The sequence below is a fragment of the Gallinula chloropus genome (genome assembly GCF_964237585.1).
Source record: "Gallinula chloropus genome assembly, chromosome: 8".
NCBI classification, from domain to species: Eukaryota; Metazoa; Chordata; class Aves; order Gruiformes; family Rallidae; genus Gallinula; species Gallinula chloropus.
In genome coordinates this window covers 22,376,931-22,401,780 of record NC_140093.1, presented here as the reverse complement: position 1 = coordinate 22,401,780, position 24,850 = coordinate 22,376,931, and the positions used below count along the sequence as shown (strand labels likewise).

General features: G+C 51.1%; 1 protein-coding gene across 1 annotated transcript; it reads left to right on the top strand.

The window, feature by feature from the left end:
* Positions 1-21,170, top strand: ITM2C (integral membrane protein 2C; the record flags this gene model as incomplete). The annotated part of the gene is made up of 6 exons (XM_084267447.1): positions 1-105; positions 13,864-14,001; positions 15,738-15,926; positions 16,250-16,360; positions 19,699-19,849; positions 21,079-21,170. 6 exons carry the CDS (start codon positions 1-3, stop codon positions 21,168-21,170), a joined length of 786 nt encoding a protein of 261 aa, XP_084123573.1.
* Positions 21,171-24,850: the final 3,680 nt, after the last annotated feature.

Below are 24,850 nucleotides of genomic sequence, written 5' to 3'. Positions count from 1 at the left end.
ATGGTGAAGATCGGCGTCCAGCAGCCGTCGTCGGCGCTCAAGCCGGAGAAGGAGAAGGCGGGGGGCGATGGGGTGGCGGGCGCTGTGCCGCTGCCCCCGGGCGCTGTGAGTGCGGGGCTGGGGCGGGGGCGGGCGGGCGCCGCGGCCCGGGCTGCGCGACCCGGGTGCCGTCGGCGGGAGAGCCCTTGGCACCGGGCGTACCGCTACCCGCGAAGTTAGGGCTGAGGGCGGCGGGCATGGGGCTGGGCGCCCGCCCCGAGCTGCGCCCTGGGCAGGGGGAAGGTGCCTGGTTGTACGGAGGGGTAGCTCTGGCCCTGAGGCTGCGTCGCACTCGGAGTTGGGAGAAGTAGGGGGGACAAGCCGGGGTTACGGGGTGCTGGTGCCGTTGCGGGGAGTGACCGTCCCTGGGCACTGAAGAAAATTGGCAGCACGGGCGAGCGGTGTCGGAACCCATCTCTTTGGACTGGGTGGCATTGTGTGGGGCAGCGTAATTTGGGATTGATCATTCACGGGTGGCTTTCAAATTGTAGCATCTCTGAAGGCTTAGGGCTGGCATGGCAGAGAGGCGAGAGGAACAAGGCGACTGGTGCTGGAGCAAGACAAGAAGTGAGGGGGATAGGAGCACACGCAGCTCTGGGTGCTTTGTGGGTGTCAAGATTGGAGTTGACATGCTGTGATGGCTTCAGGTGATGGCTGTCAGAGGGGAGCAAGTGGTTGTGCCTGCAGAGCTTGGGGCTGCCAGGCACAAGATGAATGAAGGCGTTGGGGCAGTCCTGGCAGATGCACACGGGGCCCTGGGGTAGAGTTACGATGAGTCCCACCTGGCCGTCCGAGTCACTGGCAGGCAGCGCTGGTGTCCCTCCTGAGGAGGGGAAGGTGATTTCATAGTGCTGTGGTATTTGGCCAGGAGCTGGGTGCATCTGAAATCTCCTGTTAGAGAAGCCCCAGCTTGCAAGCTCCTCTGCGAGGGAGGAGCTGCTGGGGTAAATCTGGTGTTGCATAGTGAGTGGGAGAGTGTTGTCTGGGGAGGTGGGCTTGACCCACAGCACCAAGTCTGCCTCGTTACTGTGCTTCTGCGCCAGAGCAGGAGACTCAAATGGTATTTCTGCATTTCTCTTAAATGCTTCAGACTGTGTGAGCAGTTTGATCATTTATGGAAGCCTAATATCTCCCAACTCAAAAACCCACAGGGAGCTGTGGTCCCACTCTGTTCCCGCAGCGGTGAGGAGCATCCCTCCTCACGAGCCTTACCAAATGAATGGATATTACCTGCCCTGGAGACTTGCTCTGCAGTAGGGGCTTTAGGAAATGGCTTGGCTTTGCAGAGAGTTCGGGGAGTTGCTAATGTTGTAATGATCTCTGGCATCACACACGGGTGTGCTTGCGCTGTCAGCTGTGCTGTCAGTGTCTGAATGTGCTCAGCCTGTCATCATTGCATCTATTAATCTAATGCTGAGGAGCTGTGCAGAAACCTGTTAACAGGGGGATGTGGCCAACCATGATCTCTTGGTGGTTTCCAGACTTCACCTTTCCTAATTTTGAGCAAAAGAAGGCAGTAGGTTTCTTCTCACCTTTGATGTCCAACCCTGAAAGCTGACAGTGACACTGGACTTGCAGCTTGTGCTGCCATAAAACCAGCGTTCTTCTGCAGCCGGGAAGTTGGATGTTCTGCTGATCCTGCATGAGATTGGGCAGGATCTGGCTGCTTCTTATGAGCACTGTGAGAAAAGGAGTTAAAAACCCAACAAAATAAAAAGTAACAGGAGGTTATTTCCATCACTAGTGCTGCCAGATCCCAGCAATCAAAATTACTCTGATTCATGTCCTGACAGATGAATGAAATTGGCTTAGGTAGCAAACAAATTTTGGGTTCTTTATGTTGCCTTGGGCCTTTCTCTGACTCCTTGGGGGGCACAGCGTTGTTCTTTTAAGCCCACGTGAGCTACAAATTTCATTAAACCTATGAATTTAGAACAAAGACCCTTCAACCATCTGTTAATTGCAGCAGACATAAGAAAAGCAGCGTAAGACCCTTGCCAGAAGGTCTTGAGTGGGTGCAGCAGGTGGGTGTCAGGGAGCAGCGCACCCCCTGACAAGAAGGCAGCCCCATCCCGATGCTGCTTTTCAGGGTACCCCTGAGACTGGATTCTCTGGTGTGGTTTGTGCTCGGTGGGGACTGAGGGGGCATGTGGCTCTGTAAAATGCCTAGTGGTGGGGTTGGCCATTCCGGAGCCAGGCTTTCCTGCCATGTGCTCGCTCCTGCTGCCAATAATTCCTGTCTGTGTGTGTCTGGCTCTGGCTGCCTTGCAGCAAAATGGCATCGGTGACATGCAAACAAGATGCTCTGCATTCCTTTCCTCTTTGATCTCAGAACTTCAATCCCAGCGATAGGAGTTGGGAAATGATTCAGCGGCAGCTTCCGCAGCCTGTGAATTTTGGCAGGTGCTCCATGAACGCGAAGATGTGGCAGGCAGGAAGGTGTCTGCGATGCTAATGTGTCCCCGAAAGTAGTAGGTGAGGAGTCCTGACGGGAAGCTCACGTGTGCCGAGCCGTGTTTCTCCCCTGTGCAGCTCAGCTTGAGTTGGAAGGAATATGCAGCTTGGACTCTGGTCAGAAAAATCCACGTAGTTTTGAGGCAATTGCAACATTTCAAGAGCTTATAAAAGAAACAATCTTGTGGTTGTTAGTAGGAGCTGGGAGGATGTAGCAGCCTCGAGCAGAACGTGGTTTGAGGTTACACAGGCAGTAAAATAAGTTGTTGTATTCGTTGGAAAATATTTTCTCAGATGTGAAATAATGTTCAGTGAGTTTTAATTGAACTCCAGACGTACGGTCTGAAACGGCAGCAAACGCGTGTGCCGTGTCTCCAGCTGCCCTGTGAAATACCCTCCCTGCGCTTGCAGTGCGTGTTGAGATCCACAGGAACCAAGTCAAACTGATGCTGGAGCTCTCCAGTCACAATTTGGTTTGGGCTTGTTTTTCTTTTGGCTGAGGCCTTGTTAAACCCTTCTAATACCAGCAGCTCATTGTTCTGCAGAGGCAGCACAGGAGCCTGAGAAGGGGTTTCATTAACATCTGCTTCACGAGGGGTAAATGATGAGAACCAGGGGGAAGAGGTGCCTCGTCCTTTCTGCTCCAAGTGTATCGGGGACTGGCTGCTGGGACCAGGGGCTCTGCTGAAGGCTCCTCATGCCTTACAGCAAAGGCTGCAGCGCAGATTGGGTGTCCGTGGGGGCCGGGGGGACTTGCAGAGGATGGGAAGACATCTGCATGCATCAGGAGGTGCTTTCACAGAAACCTTTGGGGAGAGGAAGCGGAAGGCAAAAACCTGTGGTCCTGTGCCTAGGAAAGGCCATGCCAGGCTGGCACGTGTGGTAGTGCTGGCTGTGCAGTTGTCTCTGCCAGCCCTCTAAAGCTTGGTGGCAGCTGCTGTGCTGCTGCTGGGTTTTGCGAGTGACCGGCCTTGTGGGATGCTCCGAGGTGGAATACAGTGAGGGAAGGGGATGTGAGGAAAAGTCTTTTAAACAAGGTCTTCCACAAAGCGAGCTGTAACTCCGGAGAGGCAGGAAAGCTAGCTGACAGCCATGTGGATTGATTGTGCTGCGACGTGTTTGCGTGCTTGAGTCTGGGCTTGATGATGCTCCTGAGCTGAGGGTATTTTTGTTGTGTTTAGGTCTCAATGTAGGGATGTAAACACAGCAGACAGTAATTTGAGGAAGCTGTGTCCTGTAACAGAAGGTTATTCCTGGTCTTTGCCCAACCCTCCTGTATCCTGCACGGCCTGAAGTGATGACTACTTCTTGTGTTCTGTATGGAGTCATCAGCGTCAAAGGAAGCGTTGTCGCTGGTTCTCGGTTCTCTGTGGTTTGGGAAAGCCCTGGAAGCGGGGGAAGGGACTGAATCAGTAAATTGTCTCCACATTCTTATGGCATCTGCTCTAGTGAAATGGTAGACTTGAGCATTATGCTGGGATCTGGACATGAATATTTGATATTCCAGCTGAGTATGACAAAAGATCTGGCTAAAACTGGCAAGGGGATTAAGAGAGGGAGCAACTATTTCTAGGAGATATGTTATAAATGCGACCGAATTCAGAAATGCAGAGCTCCCATTCACCAAAGAGATGAAGAGCTGGAGACAGAGAAACCTGTGGTGTCTGTCTGGAGGTGTGCGTCCTTCCTGCACTGGGGAGAGCCGAAGCCAGTGCAGCTTTTGCACATACATGCTCTTTGCATGGGAAGAACCTGTTGTTCTTGCCTGCTTTGGGCACAGCAAGTTCTTTGGCACAACAAGGAAACCAAGGAATATCTTCACAAAGAGGGTTTTAAAGGGTACAGGTGAACCAAACGTACCTACGAGGCAGAAGCGCTGCTGCCTGCACTCCGTATATGAAGACTGCAACTGCAGCACTGTCAGTGCGTCCGCAGGACAGGCGCCCTCCTTGCTCGGGTGTAAGAAGCCCGGCGCTGTGTGGTGATAAGCACCACGCTGGGTTTCTCCCCATTGTTGCACCCTGATGTTGGGGGAGAGGTGGCTGGCAGGGGTCTCCATGGAGGAGGGAGGGCAGTTCCCACGCCGCAGAGCACCGCTTCCAGATCTGGATAGATGGAGCGTCTAGGGAAGATGAGTTGTGATTGTGTGTGGGTCTGCAGCTCCTGCTTTTTGCGCTACCCAGCTTCACTCTTCATGTGTTCGCAGGAGATGGAAGGGGCACTTTCACTTCTGGGTGGGTGTCTTCTTCCCAGGTGATGTGTGGGAATGTGGGTGTGTTGGGTTTTGGTTTTGTTGTTCCAGGCTTTTTTCCCAACTGTCGTTTGAGGGAGGACAGTGAGGGGGTTGGATTTTTTGGTCCATCCCTCTGTCTTAGCAGAGTTCCCTCCCCGCTGCTGCACCCCCATGGCTGAAGTCAGTTTGAACAGCAGAGCTGAGGGGGTAAGTTCACCTTTTCTGTCGTGCTGTTGTTAAACTAGACACCATTTCTTGGTGGTGAATTTCCAAGTGTTGGGATTTTCCTGTGCTGCTGCGAGCAGAGGTAATCACTGCCAGCGTTTCTGAAAGGGAGCAGTGACTTCATTTAATGGCGTGACACTAAGCCCTCATTTTTAGGAAAAAGGCAGATGTTATAACCTGAAATCTGGGTCCTTGTTAAGATGCTTCAGTGTGAACTCCAGGAAAGGCTGGACTCCGGCCCCTCTGCTCGGAGAGAGCAGTAAGGGTTTATATCTCTGATGCTCTCTCTTGTCTGAAGAGCCAGGAGAAGGCACTACCTGTGCTGTTCCAGCTACCAAGCAGCTTGGACATGGCCGTGTCCTCCTTTCCACCGCCCGTTTGGGAATCGGTCGCCTCTAGTGGAAGAGTGAGGTGGGACAGCAATGGCTAAACTGGCACAACCAGAGGAGCAGTGCTTGGCTTGCTCTTGGTGGCATCCCAGATGAGTGACTTGCTCTTGACCATCTCTGTCTGCCTGACTATAGAAGCTCATATACGTGGGTGCTGTAGTTTTCAGTTGTACATTTTTTTTGACCCCAAAACTATCTGTATGTGGAGCTCCCTGGGGGAAGCAGTGGTTAGAGCCCAGGAACAGTGTTCAGGTGTGCCCTGGCTTCCCCCACAGTTGCTCTGGTGCCTCATCAGGATCCAAAGGCATCACTGATGATGAACAACTTCAGGTGAAATCATGTGAAACCTTTTGATGTCTGCGGAGGTCTTCTCCTTGGCATGTTTTCTGCTTTCAAATGTGTTGGGACAGCTCACCTTCCTTCTCTCCTTTGCAGAATCAAGCGGTAGCTCTCGTGGTTTGTGCTTGGGACTCCCTGGGCCTCTGGCACAGGCCCGTGGGTGGTTTTTGGTTTATGTTGGAGCAACTCTGTGGTTTTAGTCTGGGAAATGGGAATGCGTGGCTGTTGGAAGGGAAGTCTGTCCAGCTCCTTCCCAAGCGTGCGGTCCCATTGTCCTGCCATGGTCCAGCTTGTCACTTTGGTGGGCAGTCAGGCTTGTGGCTTCCTTCTTCAGAAGCCACACATGAAGGGGGAAGCAAGCAGGATGGTTTCTGTGGGCAGCTGGTAGCAGCTTCTCTCACTTCAGCTGGGCGGAGAAGGGAGACGCTATGCCGAGAACAAGCTGAAAGCTGTTGGCATTTCCTCGCATCAGTTCCTCAGTGTTCTTGAATATTTTTGGCATTGGTCAAAAATCTTATAAGGACTCGTGTGTCAGCCCCCTCATGTGTCTTTACCTTTGAAAGAAGCATCTCTAACTTTTCCAGCCCCTCAGTGTAAGAACATCCCCTGTTCTCAGAGCAGCTGCTCTGCTTCCCTCTTGCTTCAGCTGCCTTTTGTCTTTAATCGCTCCAGGTAGGTTTTGAGACCAGTGCCAACGCTTCACCTCTTTTCTTCTTCTGGGGAAAATCCCCATTCTTCTAATGCCATGTCCCACTTCAGGGTTGCAGACCTACCCCTGGCCTTCACTTGGCCGTGCTTGCTCCTTCCCTTCCCCAGGTGAGGGCAGTACGGGCACTCCGGAGCCCTTCAGACGTGGTGGAGCTGCCCATCCTCACGGTGACTTGCTGCAGCCCCTGTTGGTTTCTGGAAACCGGGCTGTGTTTTGGCAGTCAGGCTGTTAAACACCCAGGTTGGGACGTTTTTTGCCTCTTTCTCACAGCTGTTTGTCTTCTCTCCGCCTGCCTGTCTGTTCAGTGTGACGCTTGGGGCTCTGGCGATGTGCTGGTAAGAACAGCCTTATTTTTACAAGGGGCTCTGTTGGCTCTGCTAATGCTCCGAATGGTTTTACTCCTGGGAAAGAGGAGAGGGAGGCTGGAAAAACTCCAGCTGGAAGTTGTTGTGCCTCTGCCAAAAAATAAAATTTAAAAAAATGTATGGAAATGAATTCCTCACCCCTGTGCGAAGAGGGAGGAGAAACAGCCCCTTTGTTCCAGAAAGAGATGGAAAAAGGAGAGGGGGGGGGTTATATCTCTCTTGCTGACGGGGGAGAAAGAAAATATGATCCCTGAGTGCTGAGGAGCTCCCACATGCTAGGTTGCATTTTTAACATCCTGCTGCCTTTGTCATACAGTAACAAAGCTGGGGGTTTAATTAGCCGGTGGCTGGTTTTGATATTCTAATTTCCAGTGCTGAGAAGTGACTCCTGAGGCAGGTGGCTTTGTTGCTAGTCACGTGTGGTAGTGTCATTTAAAGATGTGATTAGATTCATTTATTGCAACCTTTTTGCCTTCAGCTGTGATAGTCTCTTAATTACAGCCTCTGCACACACACACACACCCCTTTTTTTTTTCTCTTTTGGCTCTCAGACATTTTGAGTCCAGAAGCCACCATGTTCTCCTTGGAAATGCTGCTGCGTGCCTTGCACAAGCATCGCTCAAGTGCTGCGAGTTCAGTTGCCTTGGAAACCAAGGGCCATATATATGTGTGTATGTGTATATATATCATCATGCATCCTCACATTGTTTTCTGATTTAAAACCCTTCAGCCCAGAAGGACACCCCTTCCAGGTGACAGGCTCATTCAGGGGCTTCTCACCAATGCTGAGCACTGACCCCTGGCCTCCCTGCCAGGGCTGTGGCGCAGGCACAGTTCCCTTCTGGTGTCACCTGGCATTTCTCCTCCCTCCAAGCATGACTGCTCTTGAGAGCAGGGCACATTTATTTTCTTCCATTGCTCTGGCAGAGGAGCCTCTTTTGGAGCTTGGGCGATGCTTCAGTGGGTGCACGGATGAACCGCCTTTGATCTCTCTCCGATCCCCTTTCCTTTCCTGTCTTCCTTCTCCTCCCTTTCCCTGTCTGTAGCCTCTCGCTTTTCCTTTCTCCAGAGCTGTAGCTTGGCAATCACTCCAGTCCCAGACCCTGGTCGGCCATCCCTGGGGGTGGCAATGGCATTCAGACCCAGGGGAATCACCACGCTCCCCTGGGTCTGAATGCCTAAATACTGGAGAAGCTGTCTCTGGGAGGCAGGTCTGGATCTCCTTGCCCTATCACTTACCCCTCAGACTCTCCATTGCTTTTTCTCATGCAGAGCAGCAGCAGTCAGTGCCAGCAGTGCCTGCAGGTAGCAGGGATGCTGTCTGCAGAGTGGATGGACCAGAGGGCTTGGCTTCGTGTGCGGGAAGAGCAGGCTGCATCTGTGTGGACGTGGAGGTCGCTCTCTGGAGAGGTGACTCTCCAATCCAAGCCCAGTGCATCAGAGGAGAGGTCAGACTGTACCGGCTTTCGCCCACTGCGGTAGAACTACAGCTTGCCCACAGTCGGCTGTGGGGTTTTTCCATATGAAGGCTTGAGGTGTTGCTGCCGCGCGTCCTTAGGCTTTGTAAAGCGGTAATGGACTCTGTGAAGAGGAGACTTGATGTGCTGGAGGTAGAGCCCTTGAACTGATTTTTTTTCTCTTCCCATAGTCCATATTGGCCTTTGGTTACCAGAAATGAGTCAACGGTGAGATCAGTTAGATTTTTCTGATGTGGGTTTCTCGGGTTTCGAGCTTGCTTCCTTTGATAAAGCCGTGGCTGCCTGTGGCAGGGGCTGTAGTTACATCGGTGCATCTTCCATGTTGAGAGCTCTGGCTGCTGCTCCCTTGAAACAAGCAACTCCCCCTCCCAGAGAGGGCTGACACGTTTTGCTGCTTTTCAGATAGCACTCCCCTCCAAGCTGCAGCCCTGGGAGTATTTAGTCTGCATCGCACTTCGCTCCCCACTTCTCAGTCATCAAAATCACTTCTGTTTTTAGTGGCCTGGAGCATCTTTGCCTGCTTGGGGGGTGTGTGTGTGTGTATATTTAGGCACTTAGCGAGCTGTGTCCGCTATTCATCAGCTCCTGCAACACCTAAAATTAAAGATTCCAGACCTGTGTGTTGTGGAAATGCAGGAAAAATGGTGGTGAAATGGGAGGTGTTTCCAAAGCTGAAGAAGCTGGAAAAGGGCATGAGCCGAGCCCCTCTCTGCCAAGATGGTATGAGATTCAGCAGGGAGCAGGGCATGACATGACACCTTTAATTTCCTTGCTTCTGTCATCTTCAGGAAGACTTTGGTGATAAGTGATAGAATCAAACATCTATTTTTTATAAGCCTGTACTGTACTAGTGAGACCTACCACAGGCACCACCTCACTGGGTGTGGTTCTTGCTAGAGCTTGTGCTGGCGGTGTGTGTCCTAAGGCTTGGGACCTCCAAGGGCTTCTGTGGATTTTTTAAAAGGTGAAGCTCTTCAGAAAGACAGAGTACACTGGGGCATGGCAGTCCTACTGGGAACCTACATGGAGCCCTCACATGGGCATTGATCCTGTGTGCAGGCTGGGGGAGGATGCAGAGGGAGAGCGAGGTGCTGCAGAAGCCCAGCTCCTGGCACTGGGGAGTGAAGTCTCCAGTGGGGAGCAAATGCTCTCAGGCTGTCGTCTTCCCTGGCCTCGCAGGGCTGGAGCTTCTGACCTGGGACTGGGGATCCCAACTCCAGGCTGCAAACTCCTCTTGCCCCCATATCTGCAGTGCTGTGAAGCCAGGCAGGGGGGAGTGTGTGGGTGGTTTGCTCAGCCATCGGCTGTGCTAGGCAGGCATTGATGGTTTCCCTGCTCTCTCTTCCCCTTGCTTTTGGACTTGGTTTTCTGTGGGCCAGACGTTGCACCTGTAAAGCACAGCCAGGCTTCTGTCCCACACACCCACTTGTAGGAGAGTGAGTGACAGTGAGTAACACGGGATAACAGGACACCAGCCGTTTTCATTGTGTCCCCAGCGAGACCTGAATTCTGAAGAAAATCCCCAAAGACTGAATTAGGATTATTCCCCTGTCCCCAAGCTAACTCCAAGTCTCCTCTACCAAATATTCTTTACCATAACTTCATTCTCTCCCATCTGGGCATCTGTTGCCTGTGCAGTACGTGCACTGTCCCCAGGAGCAGACAGGGTGCTGAGGCATATAGAAGAGCCCGTTTTATCCAAGGAAAGGAATTCCTTTCTATATTCCATTATCCTGTCTGCTCTTGGGCACTGGGTTGAGTGTCTGCAGAGCAGTTGTGCCTGCGAGCTGGAGCTGAGTCAGCATGTCTGGTTCTTTGGGCTCAGGTGCTGCCTCTGTCTCTTGCCCAGTGGGGTGGGGTATGAGCAGGATGAAGCCTGGCAGAAAGCAGAGACGTGAAGATGCTCTGCTTGAGATGGGTCCTTTTCCCCACTGCCTGTGCAGAGGAGGAGCGAGCTGTGCCTTCCCCTGGGGTTGTGCCAGGGAAGGAGCTCTACCTGTTGCCTCTTCCCATTTTCTCCCTGGAAAGGGAGCTGGCCCGGCCCTGTCCAGTGCTGCAGCAAAGAAAGGATTGTCATGTGGAGAGGCAGGGTTTTCTGCCCTGAAATCACAGAATCATTAAGGTTGGAAAAGACCTTAAAGATGGCAGTGGGTGCCCTGCAGAGCTGTGGGTCTGTCTGTGCATCTTCCTCACGTGTGCATCTGTAGTGCCTGGACATTGTGCTCTGCTGCTGTTGCTTTTCCATGTGTTCTTTCATGGAGAAGCAAATGAATGTTTGTCCTCTGCACAGCCCAGGGAGGGGAGGAGAGGCTTTATGTTGATTTTTGTGTAAAATATGCCCATCTGTTGGAATATTGTGTCTAAATTGATGAAAAAGGAAAAGAATATCCCATTTGCTGAACTGAAACACCTGTCCCTGCATCTGCCCGGGGATTGTTTTGACCCCAACCTTTATCGTTTCTTTTGGCCAAAAAAACCCTTGGAGGAGGCTGAAAATTAGCCATGTGGCTTGTTGTGAGGAGATTGTCTGGCTCATGAATTCTTAGGGAATGTTGTGAAACATCTGGTGAACATGCAGCATTTCTGCATGTTAACGGTTTGATTTTTGCCTTCGGTGGAAACACGTGTCTCAAAAGGCACGATCCACCCCGCTGCCAAGTCGAATTCTTCTCCCCACCACCAAAATTCCTGGAGGTTCGGGAATGCTGCCAGAACTGCAGTGTGCTGTGTGGCATGAGCACAGTGTGTGGTTTGATTTGCTGGTTGGTCCTGGGGGTCTTTCTGGTGGGGATGGTTTTCCTGCAGCTTGCTGCCTGGTTCCCGTTATGGTAAGGTCAGCTCAGGGAAAACTGCTCTCCTGCTGGGGAGCCAGGCATTCTTATGGCAAGAACAGATGGAAATCAGCTGCAAGGGAGTGCCCATTTCTTTTAAAATGCCCACGTTTCTACTGCAGGGAATGACAGTCCTGTGGGGAAGGAGGCACGCTGCGGCGTGAGCAGGGCAGCAGCCTGTGGAGAAACGGCCTGGGTTTTTCCAGCCCAGAGAGGAGTCATTGTCTTGGGTGAGATGCTGTTAAGGCAGGTCCTTCACGGCTCTGTCCACGGGCTGTCAGCATGCAGGATTCCTCCAGCCCAAAGCTCGGGTGCTGGCTAAAGTGTGGTTGCTCTTAAATTGCAATTCATTCCTCGTGACAAAGGCTGGTGGCCTTTTAATCTGCCGGGCTGGGGAAGGAGATGTGTGTCTCGGTGCGGGTTTGCGCCGGTGATCTTTATGCAGTGTTTCGCCAGCCAGCGGTCAATAGCTCCCCGTGGGCTGCCTGGCAGCACTTTTAACATTGCTGCCTTAACCTCTTCTCCATCAGAATGGCTACTGTGGAGGTTTTCTTTGCTCCCCCAGAATTTGAGGGTTGCTTCAGGTTTTCCTGGTGTTCTGTTATTTCTCCCAGGGAAAGCTCTGCTTTGCTTCCCCAACCTTCTCCTGAAACACAAAGCTCGGGTGTCTTTCCCAAAGCCAGGAATGCTCTGTAGGGAACCCAGTTCATCTCCTGTGGCAATGAGGGGTGGGGTATCTCACTGCATTGTTGTGTGAAGAGCAGAGACCTGCTCATCAGAGAGCAGCCCAGCAAGGATTTATTTGTCCTTCCCACACGGTTTTTCTTTTTACCAGGAGCAATTTTTTTCTATTTGAGCTGCTGTGTCCTTCTGAGCCCCCTCCCCAGGCCCTCCATGGAGCTAACACTCGCAGCTCACCGAGGAGATGAGCATTGCGTTATCCGTCACAAGAGCCCTGTCACTTTTTGGGTGAAATTCACTGGCAGAGCATTAAACGTTTTCTCAGCCATGCTTCAGTGTCAGCTGTGGGAGAGCTGCTCATTCCTCTTCACCCCTGCTGTCTGCACTGTCTCTCTGATAACAAGTATCTGGGGAAATCTTGTTTTGTGGGACACTTGACACGTAGCACAACTTTCCTGTCCTAGCAGTTCATGTCAGAGAGCCTTTACACGTCCTCTGGCAATGGGAAATTTATTTTTTATTTATTTTGTCTTTTCTTTGTGGCTTGTCACAGTTGCTGCCCCTATCTGTAGAAGGAGGAGAAAGGGAATACTGGAAGTGAACTTTAAAATGTGATATTTTCCAGTTTGTTTATCCTTCCATTTGCTGGAGGAGCAGTTGCAAATTGATCAAACACTGCTCCTTCAGCATAGGGAGCTGGCGGTAAATAGAGGTGCTGCAGACCTTTCAGCATCTGGGATGAAGGAGAAATAAATATAGATTAATTTCTCCTGGAGCTGTGCTGGAATTGTATCTCTCCCAAAGCAATTTGGTCTTCGTGGTTATCAGTCTGTGGCTGGAAAGGAAAAAGTCGATAGCTGGAGCAGTCTGTGTCAGCAGGGTGGGGTGCGGGGAGCAGAGGGGTTGCGGGATCCTGGCTCTGCCTCTGTGTGCACCTTGGTGGAGTCAGGGGCCAGGGAGGTGCAGAGGGATCCCCTCCTGGAGAGCTGCTCGTAGGTGCCCCAGGGATGCTGGGCAGCCCTTGCCTCAGGGGCAGGAAAGACCTATTAAATCTGTTCCTCCAGCTGGTACAGGTTTCTGGCTGGTTGTGGAGAGAGCGTCTTTCTAATCAAACACATTGGAACACGTACTGTGGAGTGGGAGATAATCTGCAGGAGCGCTCCCAGGTGCCCTTCTCCCCTGCTGCCTGCGTGGCTGAGGGCAGCTTTCAGCTCTTCTGCACAGAAACTGGGGCATCACTGTACCACTTCTTTCATCTGCTTCTGAAAGGCCTCACAGCCTCCTGCTTAACATTTTGGAGGGTATTTTGATAGTAGAAACGAGAATGTCATCAGCTGAGATGAGTGGTCCCCAGGAGGTAACGCTGCCTTTGCGCTGCCCTCCTTTTCGAGGGCTGTAATGAGGTGAGTCGGCTTCTCTCTCTCTAGAGACGGGCAGCACTCTAGAAATGGCAGATGGGTTTTCTTTTGATGCTCTGACCACGTTCCTGGAAGGCCCACAGGAATCTGCTTGAAAACGGAGTTGAGATCTGCAAAGCTGCCTGGGAAGGCTCAGCTTGGTGTGGCCAAGAGGTGCCTCTCCAAGACCAGTCATTCCCACCTCAGAAATTCCCCCTGAAAAACACTGAGAGTGGCAGCACTTCATCGAAACCCTTTGAGTATAAATACATAAATGAGTATAAATGCATAAATGCTGTCACATTCAGTAGCAGGAACTGTTAGTTCCTCATTTCCTCTCTTTTGACTCCTCTGTGCCACCCACTGACACAAAGCTTGCTTTGTTCTGAGCAGCTGCTGGGTAGACGTATGTACATGGAGCTGGACTCAATGATCCTTACGGATCCCTTCTGACGTGGTGTCTGCTGTGATTCTATGATCGATATATATGTGTTCACATACATAAAAAACCCCCCAAAAAACCCATGTATTTGGGGTGCAGGAGGGGAAAATGTGCACAAGTGCTTTGCCAGGATGTTACTGGGCCTGAGGTCTGCTTTGCAGGCTGGTGCTGCCGCCTCGGACACACAACAAAAACTTGTGCGTGGCCTTTGCTTGAAATACTGTTGTGCTTCTGTCCCCTTGCAGCAGCAACTGACCCATGCTCTACTTTTCTTCCCACAGGAAGAACCGGCTCCTGCGGTGCAGGGCCGGAGGTCATCGCTCAGCGGGGTGTGCTACCTGACCATGGGGCTGCTCGTACTGCTCCTGGGCCTGGTCTTTGCATCCATGTATGTGTACAGATACTTCTTCATCACCCAGGTAGGGGCTCGTCGGGAAGGACCACTGACTCGTGGCCACATAAACTGCTTCAGCCTTTCAAATCGGCAGTGGTGGTGTTAGTGCCCTGTGCTGTGGTGACATGGGAGCCAGTCCTCTGGGCACTGCAGGCCAGGCATGGCGTAAGCAGTAGGCTCAAGCTTGCTTCTGCCCCGACTGCCAGGAAGGGCTCCCCAGAAGCCCACTTCTTTCCCTCCCTTGGTGGCTTTGCTTTGCCTTTTTCTTTTCATTTTTAAACTCCATAAAACCATCCTGCAGGTTCTACCTCTTACACCCAGAGTTGCTGCTGTCAGGAGCAGGGCAGCCTGCAAGCATGGCTTGTGAGGGCAGAGCAAGGCCTGGAGGGAGCGGGGAGGTGCAGGCGAGGGAAAGGATTCTTGCAGTAGGATTTTATGGTGCCTAGCACAGCAGAACTCTGTAGATGTAACAAAAATAGGTGCTTCCATTAATAAAGCAAGCGAAGAAGTGCAAAGGAGGAGATGGTGTAGAAGGTGAACCCTCAACCACCATTAAATTTGGCACCTTTTCTTCTGGGCAGTTTTGCAGAGCCCGGCCTACCTGGGGCGCTGGGCTGGCAGCGCTGTGGCAGGTCAGAGCACAGGGAGTAAGACAGAGCAGAACTGCATGTTAAGGAGGAAACTGCTGAGCTATGTGGCTTGTGGAGTGTTTAGCCAAGAAACCCCAAAGCATCAATCTGTGCCAAAACCCTCATTCCTCCTAGGAGCACTGGCTGCCTTTGACTCTGCAGCCGGTACTTACCTGCTTTTTACACACTCCCTTGCTCCATAAATTTTCTTGCTGTGAAATTAATTTGCAAAGATTTGTTTTAAGGTACGTTAGTACTTTTGTACCCATGTTCCTCTGGAAACCCTGTGACAACCACTGAGGTGCTGAGCCCTTCCACACACAGCTGTGTTGGTGGGGTGGGACCCTGTTGCAGAGTTTCCTTATGAGAAGCAGCCCCTGGTATTGAGGGAATGTTATCGACTGGGTTATGAACAGCATTCAGTCCATCACTGGGTCAATAACCTACTCTCAGTATGTGCTGAACAGAGCTGGGAAATGCTTGCTGGCCCGTTTGGGGCCACCCATTGTCACCCCCACTTCAACATGGCCAGACACGCTCTGGGGACCAGGGCAGTGATGAGGACTTTATGTCTCCAATGTTTGGCTGCAGTTTGTCCCTGTGATCTTCATGCTCAGACTTGGCTCTGTGTTGGCTCTCTTGCCTGTAGCTTATGCTTCTGGAGTCTGGAGAGCAGCAGCTCCTGTTTTGCAGTGAGGCGAAGCCGCTTTGTTTTGATGCACTTACAAGCTGCATGTGCCTTTAGAAATGATACTCTGCTTGCCCCCAGTTTGTATGCTTGTGTAGAGAAGTGCAGTCGCTGGAACCTGTGGAGGGATGTGAGGAGCCTGGTTATGAAATTTAAGAGCCTACAGGCAGTTGGTTTTCCTTTCCCAATAACCCCTTGTGCAGTCCCACAGGGAATTCTTCACTCCTTTTGGACCTGGCTAGCAGGGAGTGAGACGCGGTCACTTCACAGGGGTGTTCCGCACCACCGTCACCTGGAATGGTTTCTGACAAAAAGGCTGATCTTGAAATATTCTCAAGTGTAGAGCATTTTTACCCACTGTGGGTAGGTTTCTTCCCATGTTTGCTGTAGCTGTTAGTGCCATGTTCGAGTGCTTGTTCCTCTACCTGGGTCTCGCCCCCACAGCTGCCCCGCGAGAGTGTGTTTCACTGCGGCGTCCTTTACGAAGACTCGCTGTATTCGCCGTTCAAAGGGCAGCTGGAGTTGCACGAAGATGTCAAGATCTACATTGAGGAGAACTATGAGCAAATCAACGTCCCAGTGCCCCAGTTTGGCGGGAGTGACCCTGCAGATATCATCCATGATTTCCAGCGGGTAAGGAGCTCTTGGGGCCATTGCTGGCTTAGCACGGGGCTGAGCTGGGCTGCACCGGCATGGTGCTGGTGGCCTAGCACTACCACTGTTGTCATGTACATCTGCGATGATCTCGATGATCTTGTTACTGAGCTGTCCCCCTTCCCAAAGCCCTAGCTGAGATTTTTTCCAACCTGCTCATCTTGCTTGGTAGGGAGGTCCTTGGATGGGTTTGTTGCTTTGCAGCAGTTTTCTGCCTGCCCCGAATTCCCTCTTTTCCCATCTTTGCAGTCATATTTCATTGCAGGGGGCTCAATTCCTTAATTTCTGTGCTTGGAATGCAGGGCCTGACAGCTTACCATGACATAACGCTGGATAAGTGCTACGTCATCGAGCTGAACACCACTATCGTGATGCCCCCTCGCAACCTGTGGGAGCTGCTGGTTAACGTGAAGGTACAGCTGCAATCCTGCTTATTTTGTGGTGCTTTTCCAGCGCTCCCAAGCGCTGGCTTGAAGCTGGTAGGAAACCAGCACTGCCATATGTGTGTGTAAGTCAGCCTCAGCCCTGACAGAGCGGAGCCTTCATGCAGAGCAAAGGCTTTGGGGGGTTTAGGTGAAATACCAGCTTTGCAGGAAGCGTGGTAACGCTGGTGTGATGGGTTGGTCTTAGCAGGGTGACACAGAGAAGCAGCAGGTTCCTTCCCTCCAGTGTCTGCCTGTAGAAATTGAGGAGAGGAAAAAAAATATAGAAGTTTTTCCCTCTTTTTGCTCTTGTGGTTACTGCTGTGCTTTGCCATTTGTAAAGCTTCATGTCCCTTGGGGGGACTTCAGCTTTCACCCTTCTTTTTTGGGGGGGAGGGGGGCAGTAGGGGGGTGGAATCTGTGTTGCCCTCCCCGCTCCGCTGCGAGTTGCAACGCTGGAGTTGGGCTCACACAGTTTTGCTCACAGGAGGCATTAAACTAGGTTTGGTACCAGGAGATTTGTTCAGTTCAGAAGCCCATGCTGCCATTGTGGTGACTGAAAACAGTCTGCCTAAAATAGAGAGTAGAGAGAGTTATTTCATCGTAGCAGCAGGGGAAAAACTGGGGTTTTTAAGACTGCAGAAGGCACAAATCTCGCTCGGCCCCTTGCAGGCAAAGCAGAACACTGAGCCTGGGACTCTTGCTCCCTTCCGTGGGGGTCTATTGAAAAGAAAAAAAGCAATCCAAGGCTTATTCGTTCTTCAATTCCTGTTGCTCGCTTGTGGCTACATGTGGTGTGATGAATTTTGTAGGGGTTAAGCTCAGAGGCAAAAGGTTGTGTCTTGAGAGATACCAGATCTCCAGTCCTTGTCAAGCTCCCAGTTTGTTTCCTACCGGTTCTCCCAATTCCATGCCCTGCCACCGTCTCGTGAATGTGCTGGGAAACCTCCTGGGGTACAGCATGTTTGCTTACAACTTGTTCCAAACCCACTGTAGCTTCTGACTGGGGCAGGTGACCAGTCCCTGGGGCAGAGGGAAATGGAAAGGGCAGGATTGCACAAGCTGACAGCCCAGCCCCAGAAAAAAAATGCTGAGATTGGGAATGCTGGTCACGTCCTGAAATAAGAAATAAAAAATCACAGCTAATGAAAGCAGTGCTCTCTCTATCAGAAATTGAAATAAAAAGGGGACAAAAATACAGTTAAAACAGACAGGAGTGGTGGAGCAGGTTACTCAGGGAGGCTGTGCTGCCTCCTTGTAATTCTTGGAGGTTTTCAAGACCAGACTGGATAAAGCTGTCCCTGCCTCGAATGCTGGATGAGCTGCATTGGTCCTTGAACTTGGAGACTGTGCCTCTTGCACTTCTTTTGCCTTCTCCCCTCTTCTGAGCCCAGTCAAGTCACAGAACCACAGAACATTAGGAGTTGGAAGGGACCTCGAAAGATCATCTAGTCCAACACCCTTGCCAGAGCAGGATCACCTAGACTAAATCACACAGAAATGCATCCAAGCGGGGCTTGAATGTCTTCAGAGAAGGAGATTCCACAACCTCTCTGGGCAGCCTGACCCAGTGCTCTGTCACCCTCACAATGAAGAAGTTCCTCCTTATATTCATATGGAACTTCCTCTGCTCCAGCTGCACCCGCTGCCCCTTGTCCTGTCGCGGCCATCTCTGAGAAAAGCCTGGCTCCGTCCTCCTGACTCTCACCCTTTGCATGTTTATAAACATTAATAAGATCACCCCTCAGTCTCCTGCTCTTCAAACTAAAGAGGCCCAGCTCCCTCAGACTGTCCTCATAAGGAAGGTGTTCCACTCCCTTCATCATCTTGGTGGCCCTGCATAGGACTCCTTAAAAGAGTTCTATGTCCCTCTTGAGCTGAGGGGCCCAGAACCAGACACAATGTTCCAGTGTCCCTAATGAATGTGACTAGTTTCCAGCTGAAAGTTTAGTTTTGAAGATGTTCAGTGGCTTCAGTCCTGAGCCTGGGACCAAACCCCAGCCTAGCATGGGAGCTGTTTGCTGCAGCAGATGGTGGCAGCACAAGGAGTGAGAGAGGCTCCTTTGCTGTCTCCTCCCTGGCCAGCTGGTACCAGGGAGCACCTTGGCAGTGTGGCTGCTGCACGCCCTGTACTGGCTCTGCCATGGGGGCTATGCCACACCCCGCTCTCATCGTGATGTACTTGTTGCCAGGCCTCGTGTGTGTTTTCACACCTGTGGATGGCAGCTCTTCTACCTGTTGCAGACTTTGTTCTGTATGGGCATAAGATGAGTGACCAGGGCTGTATCAGTATCCGAGAGGGATGGATGGAGGGGTGCTCCTCCCCATGCAGCTGCAGGCAGTGGGAGGTGACCCAAGACACTCCATGCTCTAGTTTTCTTAAAACTCCTGGTGAAGAATTGAAGATAACGTGCTCGTTGCACAGTCCTGCAGTGGAGGAGCGATGGCTCCTGACTACTTCAGCTGCTATTTAAATCTGAAACAATGAGGAGACAGGACTGGGGGCGTGGGTCTGTCCTTGCAGTGTCAGGGATACGGCAGATCCCGAGCCCCAGCCCCGGGTGTTAACGTGACAGCCCTGCCAGGAATGGCACGTATCACATGCCTGCTCCTGATGTCTCCCACTGAGAATCCATAATTGAATTTCTTCCAGAACTGTTGTGTTAGCGTAGTACAAACTCCCACTAATAGGCTAGTCCTTCAGCATCAGAGGAGAGCTTTATCGATCCAGGAAGCTATGCCAGCCCAACGGCATGGTGCTAAGTTGAGATAGTACGTTTCCAGGTACATCTCTATGGAGATAACCAGTTCTATGGTGGAAACTGAAGAGGTGATACTTAAAATTGTGCTGCTGTTGGTTGCCTTCCCCCAGTTATATTTATATTGGCCACAGGATCTGAGCAGGGCTGGCATTTTTTTGGGTTTGCCTTTTGAAGTAAATGTGAAATGCACATTTTCAGTGGGGTTCCTGGCATTTTGGTTGAGCCTTGATGCCTTCAGATGGTGCTCTCAGAGTTACAGCTTCACACACCTTCCTTTATAATGGGGGTTACTTTATAGCTGGGCTGGTCCTACACTGGCTTCATCCCCTACATGAAGCTTCAGTTTTTGGATCTAAACTGTTTTGTGTGTCCCGTGCTAGTCTCATGGGATATTTTACTGCAAGGAGAGGAAAGCATGCTAACCGGCCTCGGTAGGTGGAGTTTGAGCCTTTGAACAGTGGATTCCCTGCAGTTTGCCTGTCCTTGGTGCTCTGCATGAGGCAGATCTGTTTCAGGAGAGATCATGGCACCATTTGTGTTCTAGTTTGGTGGAAACTGTCGTTTCAGAAAGGGACATACCTGCCTCAGACGTACATAATCCAAGAGGAGATGATCGCCACCGAGCACGTCAGTGACATGGAGCAGCTCGGCTCCTTCATCTACCGCCTCTGCAGCGGCAAGGAGACCTACAGGCTGAAGCGGAGGAGTGCGAGGAGACGTAAGAGCCTTGCTGTGTTCAGTCGCTTTCCCCCTGCCTCATGGGTCATTTGGTGGCCTCTTCAGGGGAGGTTTCCCTGGTGGTGTGAGCACACACAGGGGATCTTTTGAGGTGCTTCCCATCTAAATTCATCTAAACCCAAATCTGGGGTCATGCTGCTGTGAAAGGGTGCTGGGTCTGTCTGTTGCTGGGTCTGTCAGCCTAATGAAAGCGTAGAGGAAGCCAGTGGTTCATCCACGTGTGGGACTCCTGGGGCTCAGCTACCTGCAGCGCTCTTGGGAACTGTTTGGAAACTTTTCCTAATAGAGACACCCACTTCAGTGGCAGCTATTCATAACAGATTACATCTGAAAATTGCTTTTAATTAATTAAGTGCTGAATAATATGGAAGAAAACTTGTGGAGAGGGAACATTAGACTCCCTTAATTTGATTTAAGGAAAACCAGCAATATATGTCCTGTATATAAATGTTAATATTCCTGAAAAAAGATCCTTAATTTCAGTATTTGCACGTATTTGTTTTTAGATATCAGTGTGCTTAAAGGCTTACCTGGAACATGAACCTATAGCCAGTTTGGGTTTGGATCTCTGGGGAAGCTGCAGGCTGCCGAGAGCGTTCGGGTGCTGAAATCACCATGGCTATAGTCTGTGGTTGCTTTCCCAAGGCAAAGGGGCTGCTGGCACGCTGGCTGCTGCTCTCCTGGAGCCCTGGTCCTGCGCCGTTCATCATCCAGGCCCCACCAGGTCTGCCCTAAGAGGGGAGCAGCTGCCTGGCAGAGCTGCCCAGAGTTGAGGTCTTGCGGTTTAAGGGCGTGAGGGGCATTATGTGTTTCCCAGAGAGGCCAAGCCCTTGAGGATACCAACAGCCAGAGCAGTGGCAGCTCTCAGTCCTCCTCAGCTGCATTCAGAGCTGTGCTCTGTACCAGCCCGTGACTTGTGCCTGTTTTGTGAGGCTTTCTGGTCTCCAAGATAACACTGAGATGCTGCCAGCTGAAACCAGCTGTTTCCAGGCACTCCCCCAGCTCATGGTTGCTGCAGGACGGTGGCCTAAAGAACGTGGCCTTTCTTCCAAAGTCCAGGTTAATGCTGCTTTTCATATGGGCTGCGGTGTCCCTGTGTTTCAGTGTTCAGCGGTCGTGCCTCAGCTGCTCTCCTTCCCCCGCTCACTGCAGCTCTCACAGCTTATTACGTGCTGAATTTCCCCTCTCCTCTCTTTCAATCACTTCTAGGTATCAGTCGGCGCGAGGCTGGAAACTGTCATCGTATTCGTCACTTCGAAAACACTTTTGTGGTTGAAACTGTTATCTGCAAAAAGTCATGAAGCCACCCTCCAGACATTACCTTCCTTGGCTTTGCTTGCACACCCATGCACACGCGCTCTCAGCCCTCTCTGTAGACATGATAATCTGTCTTACTTTTTCTACTCCCTCCCCGCTTGTGCAGCTCTAACCTCTTGGGCCCGTCAGGGCCGCACAGTAAATTCTCTGCTCTCCCTGCTACCTACCCGAGACGTTTGGGCTTAAATTTACACAGTGGTCAGAGGTAAGCTGGGAGTAGATCGGCTGCTTCTACACTATGGGACGGGCAGCTCTTTTTGGGAGCAGGCTTGGGCTAGAAGGGGTGTCGGAGAAATAGGAGTGCTGGAAATGGGTGCGATTTCAGGCTTATATGGTGCTTTGAGGCTGCTGTGGCGCCGGGTTGGTAGGTGTGTGCATGAGAGAAGGGTTACCATGTTCGTGCTGATGTATTGACCACGTACCCAGGTGCAGTTTGGAAAAGAATGGTTGTGAGGCCGCAGATGGATGGGGTGATTCAGAAAGCTCAGCAGGAGGGTTCCAGCACAGCTGTGCTGTGGTGGTCCCACCTTGCTGTGTGCTGTTTTCAAACATTGAAAGCAATCACTGCATGTTGGTTTTATGCCTGGCTCCTGGACTCACCCTTCATCCCGTCTCCTGAACACGGCAGGGCTCGGCGTGACCCGCTGAGCAATGCAGGGTGTCCTGATGGGTGTTCAGGAGGCCGGGGCAAGGGGCAGTGAGGTGGGTGGGAGTGACACCAATGACATGGTGTGTCCCTGCTCCCTGGGTGCAAAGCAGAGGATGAAGCGCAAGGTGGTGTGTCCTGTTCACTAACACACAGTTGCGGCTGGACAGACCTGCTGCTGCTTTGCTCAAGTAAATAATGAGGGGAATCGCTGATGCAAGGTGCCAGAGCTCCACTGATGTCCCATCTGTAGGCCATGGCAGCGGATGGGGCAGCATGGGTCCCTTCAACTCTGTGTCTGTCCTGGCCAGCTCTGCTTGCCTGGAAAGATGAGTTATGTTTGCAGCGTCTGTCTGCCTCAGTTGTCGAGATTCCATCTGCGTGCGGACGGGGTGTCAAAGTAGCAAGCAGCACAACTGGTACTTACTGGCAGCACAACTGGTACTTACTGGCAGGCACAGAAGCAGATTTTTTTTTTTTAATTTCTTTTTTTTTTTAAACAGAGTGTGCATTCTTGTACAACTCCTCTGAGGAAAACTGTTTTGATAGTAGTTGTTGTAGTCCAGCCGTGTATCACATTATCCACAGGCACCGTTGTCGTACAGGTATTGATACAAGGCAAGAACAATCAATACACTGCAGACAAACTGTGTGAACAAAACTGCATTTCTATTGATCATCAGGCAGAAAAAATTGCAGAGTAATTAAATATTCTTCCCTCTGTACCATAAATATAGCTAAAACTAATTAGGTTCTTGAAATGCAGGCGGTTTTTTGGCTTGAAAGAATGGGGTGAGTTTCAACTTGGCACGTTCTTGTTAATTGGTTTCCAGCAAATCTGGACTTGTTCACCATCTGTTGAAATGAGCTTGTTGGTTTATAAGAGGGAAGATAAAGTACATGTGAGTACAATCCTTAACTCAGCAGAACCAAAAAAAAGGTGAATGTATTTTAGAATTAAACTTTTTAAGCAACAATACTGGGATTTAATTATGTGAAAACAAGGCAAGGTCTCAACATGGTCAATAGGAATTAGGTTTTTACAGTAGGAATTGGTATGTCCTGAGATTTTTCCCATTATATTAACACACTCAACTATAAATGTTAAATTGTCACAAGTAGAGGAGGGCACTTTGGTTTCCTTCTGCTCTAAGCTTGGTGTAAAATGAAGAATTACAGGTGCTTCACGCAGCCTGTTAAGGAAAGCTTCCCGCTGCCAGAGGGGTATTTGCTTTTCTAGCGTCGTGTCTTTCCCGGCGGTAGCTTGCTGCCAGCCCTCCCCTTTCAGCGCAGAGCGGGTGGCAAGAAGTGGGTCAGAGAATTGGTTCGCTTCACAGGAGTGCTGTGAACTGGTAAATTTAAGCCCTGCGTTTCTCTTGGTTTCTAGGAGCCTAAGCCTGCACTCAGGTGAGCACACAGACCTTTCTCCCCTTCCTTCCAATTCTGCATGAATTAACTGGTCACTGAATATGCTAACTCTGTGCCATCCCCGCAGCTGTAAGGGCAAACCTTGGCTCTTAAAGGTGAACTAATGTGGTCATTGCTTCATAGGATGAGAATGCAGTTGTCTAGAAAGAAAACATAAGATGCTTTGTATATTTTGTCTGGTAGGACTCTTACTTCTTAGGAAAAATCCATGGGATAATAAAACCTTTTACCTCTGATCCGTAAAGCCTGTGTGTGTTTGGAATGAACACCGCGTGCCCTCCCGGAAGCTGTTGCCCTGGAGGGACTGGGACTGCCAGGGCTGCCAGGCAGTGGGAGGGTGATGGGAGAACTGGCGTGAGGCACGGAGCCTCCCCACACCTGTGGGCTCTGAAGGGCTTTTCCCTTGTAGTTGCCCTTCCCTGGGAGATCTGAGGGCAGATCATGCTGGGAAAGTCCCAGCCAAGCTGAGGTCTGTGAAGGAGGAAGGTAACTGCTGCTTGGGTGGCCAGTGGGTGTCTGATCTTCACGCTTGCTCTTGCTTCTCCAGCTGCGTGATTTCTAGGTAGAAATTGGTCTGTTTGCGTGTGGCTTAGGCTTGCTGTTTCCTTCTGGGTGGCTCTGCGGGGAAACCCCTCAGAGGGCTTCCCTCCTCTCCTCACTGCAGGTGGTGATGTGGTCCCTTAGTGCTCTCCTGAGCTTGTGCTCTCCTGAGCTTGTGCTCTGCTTCTGTCATTCTTTTGGTACGGAAGTGCCAGAATATTGTTCCTGAACTCGACTGTTGCTCTTTCCCCAATTAGTCTCTGGTCAACCAGCAAGTAGGTTCACATTTTTGCTGCATTTTGCATGTACCTCTTCTGCATCTGGATGCTTGTTACATTTTGGGGGTTCTGTGAAGGAAAACTGTGTTTTACAGCAGTTATTTTTGCCAAAGCCTCTTCTCCCAGGCTGGGCTTGGCATTGGCACTGGGCTGAGGAAGCTAGTCTTTATCACCCCATGGGAAACCCAACCCCTTCAGACACATTCACCTTTTGAAGGCTGAAATGCTGGTATTAACAGCATGACTGATGCATTTCAGTAAATCCAGTTACCAGTAAGTCACCCACCTCGAGACTTGTCCAGCGCCAAGTAAACGGGCTTGTTATGTGAAACTGCATTTCCTTCTGAGCATTTGTTTGCTCTTGGTTCAGTTTTTCACTTCCTGAGCTTGTGTTCATTGCCCCTTGCTCTCAGCAGGCTTCCAGTAAGTCGGTTCTGATTTTGCCCACGCTCTGGCAGAAGGCTGCCTTCTGGGGTTGCACAGTGCTGTGCAGAAAAGCTTGGCAATAAAGCCTGCTTTGGGACATCTGCGGGGCAGAGGTGCAGTTGAACCCCCAAGATATGGGTCACTGGGATAGCAGCTAGCACCCAGTGTCCTGTGCCTTTTAATACCACATACTGCTGCGGGCCTCTGTGGCTGCGTATCCGTGCCAGGCAGTGCTCAGTGAATCGAGGGTTTGGTTTAACTCCAGGACCATCCAATCTGGTAGATTTTTTTTTTTAAAAGTGTACTGGAAACCTATTAACTTAGCAGTTGAGGGGAGGGATCTCAG